Here is a 13,381-nt window from a genome sequence, read left to right as displayed (position 1 = left end):
CAGCGTGTTCTAAATGTGTGTACTAGTACAGTGTGTTCTAAATGTGTGTACTATTACAGCGTGTTCTAAATGTGTGTACTATTACAGCGTGTTCTAAATGTGTGTACTGTTAAAGTGTGTTCTAAATGTGTGTACGAGTACAGCGTGTTCTAAATGTGTGTACTAGTACAGTGTGTTCTAAATGTGTGTACTATTACAGCGTGTTCTAAATGTGTGTACTATTACAGCGTGTTCTAAATGTGTGTACTGTTACAGCGTGTTCTAAATGTGTACTGTTACAGTGTGTTCTAAATGTGTGTACTAGTACAGCATGTTCTAAATGTATGTACTGTTACAGCGTGTTCTAAATGTGTGTACGAGTACAGTGTGTTCTAAATGTGTGTACTAGTACAGCATGTTCTAAATGTGTGTACTGTTACAGTGTATTCTAAATGTGTGTACTAGTACAGCATGTTCTAAATGTGTGTACTGTTACAGCGTGTTCTAAATGTGTGTACTATTACAGCATGTTCTAAATGTGTGTACTGTTACAGTGTGTTCTAAATGTGTGTACTAGTACAGCATGTTCTAAATGTGTGTACTGTTACAGCGTGTTCTAAATGTGTGTACTGTTACAGCGTGTTCTAAATGTGTGTACTGTTACAGCGTGTTCTAAATGTGTGTGCTGTTACAGCGTGTTCTAAATGTGTGTACTGTTACAGCGTGTTCTAAATGTGTGTACTATTACAGCATGTTCTAAATGTGTGTACTAGTACAGCATGTTCTAAATGTGTGTACTGTTACAGTGTGTTCTAAATGTGTGTACTAGTACAGCATGTTCTAAATGTGTGTACTGTTACAGCGTGTTCTAAATGTGTGTACTGTTACAGCGTGTTCTAAATGTGTGTACTGTTACAGCGTGTTCTAAATGTGTGTGCTGTTACAGCGTGTTCTAAATGTGTGTACTGTTACAGCGTGTTCTAAATGTGTGTACTATTACAGCGTGTTCTAAATGTGTGTACTGTTACAGCGTGTTCTAAATGTGTGTACTGTTACAGCGTGTTCTAAATGTGTGTGCTGTTACAGCGTGTTCTAAATGTGTGTACTATTACATCGTGTTCTAAATGTGTGTACTGTTTTAGCACGTTTTAATGTGTGTACTGTTACAGCGTGTTCTAAATGTGTGTACTATTACAGTGTGTTCGTAATGTGTGTACTGCTACAGCGTGTTCAAAATGTGTGTACTATTACAGCGTGTTCAAAATGTGTGTACTATTACAGCGTGTTCTAAATATGTGTACTATTACAGCGTGTTCTAAATGTGTATACTATTACAGCGTGTTCTAAATGTGTGTACTGTTAAAGCGTGTTCTAAATGTGTGTACTGTTACAGCGTGTTCTAAATGTGTGTACTATTACAGTGTGTTCTAAATGTGTGTACTGTTACAGCGTGTTCTAAATGTGTGTACTGTTACAGCGTGTTCTAAATGTGTGTGCTGCTACAGCGTGTTCTAAATGTGTGTACTGTTACAGCGTGTTCTAAATGTGTGTACTATTACAGCGTGTTCTAAATGTGTGTACTGTTACAGCGTGTTCTAAATGTGTGTACTATTACAGCGTGTTCTAAATGTGTGTACTGTTACAGCGTGTTCTAAATGTGTGTGCTGCTACAGCGTGTTCTAAATGTGTGTACTATTACAGTGTGTTCTAAATGTGTGTACTATTACAGTGTGTTCTAAATGTGTGTACTGTTACAGCGTGTTTTAAATGTGTGTACTGTTACAGCGTGTTCTAAATGTGTGTACTATTACAGCATGTTCTAAATGTGTGTACTGTTACAGCGTGTTCTAAATGTGTGTACTGTTACAGCGTGTTCTAAATGTGTGTACTGTTACAGCGTGTTCTAAATGTGTGTACTGTTACAGCGTGTTCTAAATGTGTGTACTGCTACAGCGTGTTCTAAATGTGTGTACTGTTACAGCGTGTTCTAAATGTGTGTACTGTTACAGCGTGTTCTAAATGTGTGTACTATTACAGCATGTTCTAAATGTGTGTACTGTTACAGCGTGTTCTAAATGTGTGTACTGTTACAGCGTGTTCTAAATGTGTGTACTGTTACAGCGTGTTCTAAATGTGTGTACTGTTACAGCGTGTTCTAAATGTGTGTACTGTTACAGCGTGTTCTAAATGTGTGTACTGTTACAGCGTGTTCTAAATGTGTGTACTGTTACAGCGTGTTCTAAATGTGTGTACTGTTACAGCGTGTTCTAAATGTGTGTACTGCTACAGCGTGTTTTAAATGTGTACTGTTACTGTATTCTAAATGTGTGTACTAGTACAGCATGTTCTAAATGTGTGTACTGTTACAGCGTGTTCTAAATGTGTGTATTATTACAGCGTGTTTTAAATGTGTGTACTGCTACAGCGTGTTCTAAATGTGTGTACTGCTACAGCGTGTTCTAAATGTGTGTACTGTTACAGCGTGTTCTAAATGTGTGTACTGTTACAGCGTGTTCTAAATGTGTGTACTGTTAAAGCGTGTTCTAAATGTGTGTACGAGTACAGCGTGTTCTAAATGTGCGTACTAGTACAGCGTGTTTTAAATGTGTGTACTAGTACAGTGTGTTCTAAATGTGTGTACTATTACAGCGTGTTCTAAATGTGTGTACTAGTACAGTGTGTTCTAAATGTGTGTACTATTACAGCGTGTTCTAAATGTGTGTACTGTTACAGCGTGTTCTAAATGTGTGTACTAGTACAGTGTGTTCTAAATGTGTGTACTAGTACAGTGTGTTCTAAATGTGTGTACTATTACAGCGTGTTCTAAATGTGTGTACTAGTACAGTGTGTTCTAAATGTGTGTACTAGTACAGTGTGTTCTAAATGTGTGTACTATTACAGCGTGTTCTAAATGTGTGTACTATTACAGCGTGTTCTAAATGTGTGTACTAGTACAGTGTGTTCTAAATGTGTGTACTATTACAGCGTGTTCTAAATGTGTGTACTATTACAGCGTGTTCTAAATGTGTGTACTGTTAAAGTGTGTTCTAAATGTGTGTACTGTTACAGCGTGTTCTAAATGTGTGTACTGTTACAGTGTGTTCTAAATGTGTGTACTATTACAGCGTGTTCTAAATGTGTGTACTATTACAGCGTGTTCTAAATGTGTGTACTGTTACAGCGTGTTCTAAATGTGTACTGTTACAGTGTGTTCTAAATGTGTACTATTACTAAATGTGTGTACTGTTTACAGCATGTTCTAAATGTATGTACTGTTACAGCGTGTTCTAAATGTGTGTACTGTACAGTGTGTTCTAAATGTGTGTACTAGTACAGCATGTTCTAAATGTGTGTACTGTTACAGTGTTTCTAAATGTGTGTACTGTTACAGCATGTTCTAAATGTGTGTACTGTTACAGCGTGTTCTAAATGTGTGTACTGTTACAGCATGTTCTAAATGTGTGTACTGTTACAGCGTGTTCTAAATGTGTGTACTAGTACAGCATGTTCTAAATGTGTGTACTGTTACAGCGTGTTCTAAATGTGTGTACTGTTACAGCGTGTTCTAAATGTGTGTACTGTTACAGCGTGTTCTAAATGTGTGTACTGTTACAGCGTGTTCTAAATGTGTGTACTGTTACAGCGTGTTCTAAATGTGTGTACTATTACAGCATGTTCTAAATGTGTGTACTAGTACAGCATGTTCTAAATGTGTGTACTGTTACAGTGTGTTCTAAATGTGTGTACTAGTACAGCATGTTCTAAATGTGTGTACTGTTACAGCGTGTTCTAAATGTGTGTACTGTTACAGCGTGTTCTAAATGTGTGTACTGTTACAGCGTGTTCTAAATGTGTGTACTGTTACAGCGTGTTCTAAATGTGTGTAATGTTACAGCGTGTTCTAAATGTGTGTACTGTTACAGCGTGTTCTAAATGTGTGTACTGTTACAGCGTGTTCTAAATGTGTGTACTGTTACAGCGTGTTCTAAATGTGTGTGCTGTTACAGCGTGTTCTAAATGTGTGTACTATTACAGCGTGTTCTAAATGTGTGTACTGTTTTACTGCACGTTTTAAATGTGTGTACTGTTACAGCGTGTTCTAAATGTGTGTACTATTACAGTGTGTTCGTAATGTGTGTACTGTTACAGCGTGTTCAAAATGTGTGTACTGTTACAGCGTGTTCTAAATGTGTGTACTGTTACAGCGTGTTCAAAATGTGTGCACTATTACAGCGTGTTCTGTTTAAATGTGTGTACTTTTACAGCGTGTTCTAAATGTGTGTACTATTACAGCGTGTTCTAAATGTGTGTACTGTTTTAGCGTGTTCTAAATGTGTGTACTGTTTTAGCATGCGTGTTCTAGCAAATGTGTGTACTATTACAGTGTGTTCTGTTTTAAATGTGTGTACTGTTTTAGCGTGTTCTAAATGTGTGTACTGTTACAGCGTGTTCTAAATGTGTGTACTGTTTTACATGTTTTAAGTACTGTGTTAGCATGTTAAATGTGTGTACTGTTACAGCGTGTTCTAAATGTGTGTACTGTTACAGCGTGTTCTAAATGTGTGTACTGTTACAGCGTGTTCTAAATGTGTGTACTATTACAGCGTGTTCTAAATGTGTGTACTGTTACAGCGTGTTCTAAATGTGTGTGCTGCTACAGCGTGTTCTAAATGTGTGTACTATTACAGTGTGTTCTAAATGTGTGTACTATTACAGTGTGTTCTAAATGTGTGTACTGTTACAGCGTGTTTTAAATGTGTGTACTGTTACAGCGTGTTCTAAATGTGTGTACTATTACAGCGTGTTCTAAATGTGTGTACTGTTACAGCGTGTTCTAAATGTGTGTACTGTTACAGCGTGTTCTAAATGTGTGTACTGTTACAGCGTGTTCTAAATGTGTGTACTGTTACAGCGTGTTCTAAATGTGTGTACTGTTACAGCGTGTTCTAAATGTGTGTACTATTACAGCATGTTCTAAATGTGTGTACTGTTACAGCGTGTTCTAAATGTGTGTACTGTTACAGCGTGTTCTAAATGTGTGTACTGTTACAGCGTGTTCTAAATGTGTGTACTGTTACAGCGTGTTCTAAATGTGTGTACTGTTACAGCGTGTTCTAAATGTGTGTACTGTTACAGCGTGTTCTAAATGTGTGTACTGTTACAGCGTGTTCTAAATGTGTGTACTGTTACAGCGTGTTCTAAATGTGTGTACTGCTACAGCGTGTTTTAAATGTGTGTACTGCTACAGCATGTTCTAAATGTGTGTACTGTTACAGCGTGTTCTAAATGTGTGTATTATTACAGCGTGTTTTAAATGTGTGTACTGCTACAGCGTGTTCTAAATGTGTGTACTATTACAGCGTGTTCTAAATGTGTGTACTGTTACAGCGTGTTCTAAATGTGTGTACTGTTACAGCGTGTTCTAAATGTGTGTACTGTGTTAGCATGTTTTAATGTGTGTACTGTTACAGCGTGTTCTAAATGTGTGTACTGTTACAGCGTGTTCTAAATGTGTGTACTGTGTTAGCATGTTTTAATGTGTGTACTGTTTCAGCATGTTTTAATGTGTGTACTGTTTTAGCATGTTTTAATGTGTGTACTGTTTTAATGTGTGTACTGTTTTAGCATGTTTCAATGTGTGTACTGTTTTAGCATGTTTCAATGTGTGTACTGTTTTAGCATGTTGTAATGTATGTACTGTTTTAGCATGTTTTAATGTGTGTACTGTTTTAGCATGTTTTAATGTGTGTACTGTTTTAGCATGTTTAAATGTGTGTACTGTTTTAGCATGTTTTAATGTGTGTACTGTTTTAATGTGTGTACTGTTTTAGCATGTTTCAATGTGTGTACTGTTTTAGCATGTTTCAATGTGTGTACTGTTTTAGCATGTTGTAATGTATGTACTGTTTTAGCATGTTTTAATGTGTGTACTGTTTTAGCATGTTATAATGTGTGTACTGCTACAGCGTGTTTTAAATGTGTGTACTGTTTTAGCATGTTTTAATGTGTGTACTGTTAGTGCTCTAAATATTTGTACTGTTAGTGTGTTTTAAATGTGTGTACTATTACAGCGTGTTCTAAATGTGTGTACTATTACAGCGTGTTCTAAATGTGTGTACTATTACAGCGTGTTCTAAATGTGTGAACTGTTACAGCGTGTTCTAAATGTGTGTACTGTTACAGCGTGTTCTAAATGTGTGTACTGTTACAGCGTGTTCTAAATGTGTGTACTGCTACAGCGTGTTCTAAATGTGTGTACTATTACAGCGTGTTTTAAATGTGTGTACTGCTACAGCGTGTTCTAAATGTGTGTACTGCTACAGCGTGTTCTAAATGTGTGTACTGTTACAGCATGTTCTAAATGTGTGTACTGCTACAGCGTGTTCTAAATGTGTGTACTGCTACAGCGTGTTCTAAATGTGTGTACTGTTACAGCGTGTTCTAAATGTGTGTACTGCTACAGCGTGTTCTAAATGTGTGTACTGTTACAGCATGTTCTAAATGTGTGTACTATTACAGTGTGTTTTAAATGTGTGTACTGTTACAGCGTGTTCTAAATGTGTGTACTGTTACAGCGTGTTCTAAATGTGTGTACTATTACAGCGTGTTCTAAATGTGTACTGTTACAGTGTGTTCTAAATGTGTGTACTATTACAGCGTGTTCTAAATGTGTGTTCTAAATATGTGTACTGCTACAGGGTGTTCTAAATGTGTGTACTATTACAGCGTGTTCTAATTGTGTGTACTGTTACAGCGTGTTCTAAATGTGTGTGCTGTTACAGCGTGTTCTAAATGTGTGTGCTGCTACAGCGTGTTCTAAATGTCTGTACTATTACAGTGTGTTCTAAATGTGTGTACTATTACAGTGTGTTCTAAATGTGTGTACTGTTACAGCGTGTTTTAAATGTGTGTACTGTTACAGCATGTTCTAAATGTGTGTACTGTTACAGCGTGTTCTAAATGTGTGTACTGTTACAGCGTGTTCTAAATGTGTGTACTGCTACAGCGTGTTCTAAATGTGTGTACTGTTACAGCGTGTTCTAAATGTGTGTACTATTACAGCGTGTTCTAAATGTGTACTGTACGTGTTTAAATGTTACAGCGTGTTCTAAATGTGTGTACTGTTACAGCGTGTTCTAAATGTGTGTACTGTTACAGCGTGTTCTAAATGTGTGTACTGTTACAGCGTGTTCTAAATGTGTGTACTGCTACAGCGTGTTTTAAATGTGTGTACTGTTACAGCGTGTTCTAAATGTGTGTACTGTTACAGCGTGTTCTAAATGTGTGTACTGTTACAGCGTGTTCTAAATGTGTGTACTATTACAGCGTGTTTTAAATGTGTGTACTGCTACAGCGTGTTCTAAATGTGTGTTTTATTACAGCGTGTTCTAAATGTGTGTACTGTTACAGCGTGTTCTAAATGTGTGTACTGTTACAGCGTGTTCTAAATGTGTGTACTGCTACAGCATGTTCTAAATGTGTGTACTGTTACAGCGTGTTCTAAATGTGTGTATTATTACAGCGTGTTTTAAATGTGTGTACTGCTACAGCGTGTTCTAAATGTGTGTACTATTACAGCGTGTTCTAAATGTGTGTACTGTTACAGCCTGTTCTAAATGTGTGTACTGTGTTAGCATGTTTTAATGTGTGTACTGTTACAGCGTGTTCTAAATGTGTGTACTGTTACAGCGTGTTCTAAATGTGTGTACTGTTACAGCGTGTTCTAAATGTGTGTACTGTTACAGCGTGTTCTAAATGTGTGTACTGTGTTAGCATGTTTTAATGTGTGTACTGTTACAGTGTGTTCTAAATGTGTGTACTGTTACAGCGTGTTCTAAATGTGTGTACTGTGTTAGCATGTTTTAATGTGTGTACTGTTTCAGCATGTTTTAATGTGTGTACTGTTTTAGCATGTTTTAATGTGTGTACTGTTTTAATGTGTGTACTGTTTTAGCATGTTTTAATGTGTGTACTGTTTTAGCATGTTTTAATGTGTGTACTGTTTTAGCATGTTTCAATGTGTGTACTGTTTTAGCATGTTTCAATGTGTGTACTGTTTTAGCATGTTTTAATGTGTGTACTGTTTTAGCATGTTTTAATGTGTGTACTGTTTTAGCATGTTTTAATGTGTGTACTGTTTTAGCATGTTTTAATGTGTGTACTGTTTTAGCATGTTTCAATGTGTGTACTGTTTTAGCATGTTTTAATGTGTGTACTGTTTTAGCATGTTTCAATGTGTGTACTGTTTTAGCATGTTTTAATGTGTGTACTGTGTTGTTAGTGTGTTTTAAATATGTGTACAGCGTGTTCTAAATGTGTGTACTATTGTTTTAAAGTACTATTGTGTTCTAAAATGTGAACTGTTACACTGTTCTAAATTTTACTGTTACAGCGTGTTCTAAATGTGTGTACTGTTACAGCGTGTTCTAAATGTGTGTTACTGTTTTAGCAGTGTGTTTTAAATGTGTGTACTGTTACAGCGTGTGCTCTAAAGCGTGTTTTAAATGTGTGTACTGTTAGTTGTGTTTTAAATGTGTGTACTGCTACAGCGTGTTCTAAATGTGTGTACTATTACAGCGTGTTCTAAATGTGTGTACTATTACAGCGTGTTCTAAATGTGTGAACTGTTACAGCATGTTCTAAATGTGTGTACTGTTACAGCGTGTTCTAAATGTGTGTACTGCTACAGCGTGTTCTAAATGTGTGTACTATTACAGCGTGTTCTAAATGTGTGTACTATTACAGCGTGTTCTAAATATGTGTACTGTTACAGTGTGTTCTAAATGTGTGTACTATTACAGCGTGTTCTAAATGTGTGTACTATTACAGCGTGTTCTAAATGTGTGTACTGTTACAGTGTGTTCTAAATGTGTGTACTATTACAACGTGTTTTAAATGTGTGTACTGTTACAGCGTGTTCTAAATATGTGTGTACTGTTACTGTGTGTTCTAATTGTGTGTGTCCTGTTACAGCATGTTCTAAATGTGTGTACTGTTACAGTGTGTTCTAAATGTGTGTACTATTACAGCGTGTTTTAAATGTGTGTACTGTTACAGCGTGTTCTAAATATGTGTGTACTGTTACTGTGTGTTCTAATTGTGTGTGTCCTGTGTCTTTCCCAGAGTTCCATGTTGGGGAATGGTCTGGTGCTTCAGAATCTATTGCACATGCAGCTGGCCCAGCAGCAGCTCCTGCACATCAAAGACAAGCACATGAGCAATGTGAGGCATGCAAACGTGTGTGTGTGTGTGTGTGTGTGTGTGTGTGTGTGTGTGTGTGTGTGTGTGTGTGTGTGTGTGTGTGTGTGTGTGTGTGTGTGTGTGTGTGTGTGTGTGTGTGTGTGTGTGTGTGTGTGTGTGTGTGTGTGTGTGTGTGTGTGTGTGTGTGTGTGTGTGTGTGTGTGTGTGTGCATCCCACAAGAGAAGATGCTTTTTAGGCTTAGGGGCTAGGTTTAGAGTTGGGGTTAGAATTTCAGTTAGGGTTAGGATTAATAAGAGTTAAGATTTGGGTTAGGGGTTCGGGAAAATAGGATTTTGAATGGGAGTCAATTGTTTGATCCCCACAAGGATAGTAATGTGTGTGTGCTTGAGCCTGTGTGTGTTGGGTTGCTTCTGTCACTCATTCCTAATGAAATGTAACAACATTGGGAAAGCTCTACTCTGCACAGCTAATGGGTTCTGTGCAGAAATTATAGGGGTAAAAAATTATTCTCACTATATTGAAACTTCTGTTCTCTTTATTACCCGAATGGTCATGTGAGGTATAGCAATATAAAAATGTATTACCTTACTCTGGGTGTCTGCGTATTTGATGTAATTTTAAAAGGACAGCCTTAAGAGAGATAGTGTGTGTGTGTGTTTGCGTGTGTGTGTGTTCTGTTAGCTCCATCTATCCTGCTGTACATGTAGTACTGCTCTCAGTGTATGTGAAGTGGAGACACGCTAAGTCTTCACTCTCAATTTATCACCCTTTGCCTCTCCTCTCACTATCATTCACCTCTTTTACACCTCCTTTCTCCTCCCCTCTCCCTCTCTCTTTGTATTTCCTCTCCTCTTCCTCCTCTCTTTCTTTCCCCCCATAGGTATCTAGTCTGTTGGGTGACCCCTCTCGTCTACTTCTACAGAAAGTGCTTGGTCTCAGGCCTCCAGCCCCCATGGCCCTGGGAAAGGGTCTGCTGGGTGACTCCCCCAGTGGTGAGTGCCCTGGGCTCGGTACGCATAGCCCTCCAGCCCCCTTAGCACCACCTAGCCTGGACGTTCAGCCTCTCTCTGTAACTGTCCCACTCAGACAGACCAACCACATTTGCAATTCAAATCTTCCAGATGAGAATGTCACTATTTATGCAAATGTATTGAAATCTCTGTGGTTGTGATCCATTTATCTATGTTTGCGAGTGTTTGTTTGTTAGCATTGTTTTGTTTGCTGCGGGCCCGTAAGGGCTGAGGCTGCTCTGGGTGATGCAGGTCATTCATCACAGGGATATTAACAGTTGGAATGAATGTAATCTGGGTATTCCTGGATGAAACAAAAAAACAGAGTAGTGTTCTGTGCTGTGCTGCAGTGCTACTGGTAAATAGATAATAACGTATGAGGTGTTCCGTTCAGAAATGTCATAACCTGAGTTAATGTAATCTTTACTTTCTCCTGGGTAGATAATGGTATTTTAGTTTTGCATATATGGCGCTGCATACTGTATTATAAACCAGGTGGTTTGAGTCCTGAATGCTGATTGGCTGAAAGACATGGTATGAAAGACCACGGGTTAGCCCAGCACCTATGTTTTAAAGGATGTGTGTATGACCGAAAACTTTTCTAATTACGTTGGTAACCAGTTTATAACAGCAGTAAGGCACCTCGGGAGTTTGTGGTATATGGTCAATATAGTGCTGTATCCAGAACAGCCCTTAGCCATGGTATATTGGCCATATACCACACGTTCTCGGGACTGCTTAATTAACCGTGGTTGATAGTATAGTTCGGATGCACCTAATCTCTTTAAAGCCTATAGCTTGAGAACAGAATGTATACTATACTGTGTGCACTGCTAGAAGTAAGTGAGGGGTCCAGTCTGTAACTGTAGTTCACTGTAGGCTAACAGTAAGTAGGGGACCAGTCTGTGACTGTAGTTTACTGTAGGCTAGCAGTAAGTAGGGGACCAGTCTGTGACTGTAGTTTACTGTAGGCTAGCAGTAAGTAGGGGACCAGTCTGTGACTGTAGTTTACTGTAGGCTAGCAGTAAGTGAGGGGACCAGTCTGTGACTGTAGTTTACTGTAGGCTAGCAGTAAGTAGGGGACCAGTCTGTGACTGTAGTTTACTGTAGGCTAGCAGTAAGTGAGGGGACCAGTCTGTGACTGTAGTTTACTGTAGGCTAGCAGTAAGTAGGGGACCAGTCTGTGACTGTAGTTTACTGTAGGCTAGCAGTAAGTGAGGGGACCAGTCTGTGACTGTAGTTTACTGTAGGCTAGCAGTAAGTGAGGGGACCAGTCTGTGACTGTAGTTTACTGTAGGCTAGCAGTAAGTGAGGGGACCAGTCTGTTACTGTAGTCTAGCAGTAAGTGAGGGGACCAGTCTGTGACTGTAGTCTAGCAGTAAGTGAGGGGACCAGTCTGTGACTGTAGTTTACTGTAGTCTAGCAGTAAGTGAGGGGACCAGTCTGACTGTAGTTTACTGTAGACTAGCAGTAAGTGAGGGGACCAGTCTGTGACTGTAGTCTAGCAGTAAGTGAGGGGACCAGTCTGACTGTAGTTTACTGTAGTCTATCAGTAAGTGAGGGGACCAGTCTGTGACTGTAGTCTAGCAGTAAGTGAGGGGACCAGTCTGTGACTGTAGTTCACTGTAGGCTAGCAGTAAGTAGGGGACCAGTCTGTGACTGTAGTTTACTGTAAGCTAGCAGTAAGTTGTACTGTAGGCTAGCTGAGGGGACCAGTCTGTGACTGTAGTCTAGCAGTAAGTGAGGGGACCAGTCTGTGACTGTAGTTTACTGTACTAGCAGTAAGTGAGGGGACCAGTCTGTGACTGTAGTCTAGCAGTAAGTGAGGGGACCAGTCTGTGACTGTAGTTTACTGTAGGCTAGCAGTAAGTGAGGGGTCCAGTCTGACTGTAATTTACTGTAGGCTAGCAGTAAGGAGGGGACCAGTCTGTGACTGTAGTTTACTGTAGGCTAGCAGTAAGTGAGGGGACCAGTCTGTGACTGTAGTCTAGCAGTAAGTGAGGGGACCAGTCTGTGACTGTAGTTTACTGTAGGCTAGCAGTAAGTGAGGGGACCAGTCTGTGACTGTAGGCTAGCAGTAAGTGAGGGGACCAGTCTGACTGTAGTTTACTGTAGGCTAGCAGTAAGTGAGGGGACCAGTCTGTGACTGTAGTTCACTGTAGGCTAGCAGTAAGTGAGGGGACCAGTCTGACTGTAGTTCACTGTAGGCTAGCAGTAAGTGAGGGACCAGTCTGTGACTGTAGCAGTTGAGGGACCAGTCTGTGACTGTAGTTTACTGTAGGCTAGCAGTAAGTGAGGGGACCAGTCTGGGACCACTGTAGTTCACTGTAGGCTAGCAGTAAGTGAGGGGACCAGTCTGTGACTGTAGTCTGTGACTGTAGGCTAGCTGTGAGGGGACCAGGTAGGCTAGCAGTAAGTGAGGGGACCAGTCTGTGACTGGGACCAGTCTGTGACTGTAGTTTACTGTAGGCTATCAGTAAGTGAGGGGACCAGTCTGACTGTAGTTCACTGGAGGCTAGCAGTAAGTGAGGGGACCAGTCTGTGACTGTAGTTTACTGTAGGCTCGCAGTAAGTGAGGGGACCAGCCTGTGACTGTAGTTTACTGTAGGCTCGCAGTAAGTGAGGGGACCAGCCTGTGACTGTAGTTTACTGTTGGCTAGCAGTAAGTGTGGGGACCAGTCTGTGACTATAGTTCACTGTAGGCTAGCAGTAAGTGAGGGGACCAGTCTGTGACTGTAGTTTACTGTAGGCTAGCAGTAAGGGGACCAGTCTGTGACTGTAGTCTAGCAGTAAGTGAGGGGACCAGTCTGTGACTGTAGGCTAGCAGTAAGTGAGGGGACCAGTCTGTGACTGTAGTTTACTGTAGGCTAGCAGTAAGTGAGGGGACCAGTCTGTGACTGTAGTTCACTGTAGGCTAGCAGTAAGTGAGGGGACCAGTCTGTGACTGTAGTTTACTGTAGGCTAGCAGTAAGTGAGGGGACCAGTCTGTGACTGTAGTTTACTGTAGGCTAGCAGTAAGTGAGGGGACCAGTCTGTGACTGTAGTTTACTGTAGGCTAGCAGTAAGTGAGGGGACCAGTCTGACTGTAGTTCACTGTAGGCTAGCAGTAAGTGAGGGGACCAGTCTGTGACTGTAGTTTACTGTAGGCTCGCAGTAAGTGAGGGGACCAGCCTGTGACTGTAGTTTACTG

At 40.1% G+C, this 13,381-nt stretch overlaps 1 protein-coding gene across 1 annotated transcript in view; it reads left to right on the top strand.

The window, feature by feature from the left end:
- raver2 (ribonucleoprotein, PTB-binding 2) overlaps positions 1 to 13,381 on the top strand; it is a 186,748-nt gene that overhangs the window by 130,445 nt on the left and 42,922 nt on the right. Inside the window, exons 7-8 of the mRNA XM_052523520.1 lie at positions 9,103 to 9,201; positions 10,062 to 10,173. Of these exons, the coding sequence (XP_052379480.1) occupies positions 9,103 to 9,201; positions 10,062 to 10,173 (211 nt within the window). The remainder of the gene's footprint in view (positions 1 to 9,102; positions 9,202 to 10,061; positions 10,174 to 13,381) is intronic.

Source organism: Oncorhynchus keta, chromosome 1, assembly GCF_023373465.1.
Source record: "Oncorhynchus keta strain PuntledgeMale-10-30-2019 chromosome 1, Oket_V2, whole genome shotgun sequence".
In the NCBI taxonomy this organism is placed as follows: Eukaryota; Metazoa; Chordata; class Actinopteri; order Salmoniformes; family Salmonidae; genus Oncorhynchus; species Oncorhynchus keta.
The sequence above is the reverse complement of the archived record's forward strand: the minus strand, read 5'-3'. Positions and strand labels throughout refer to the sequence as shown.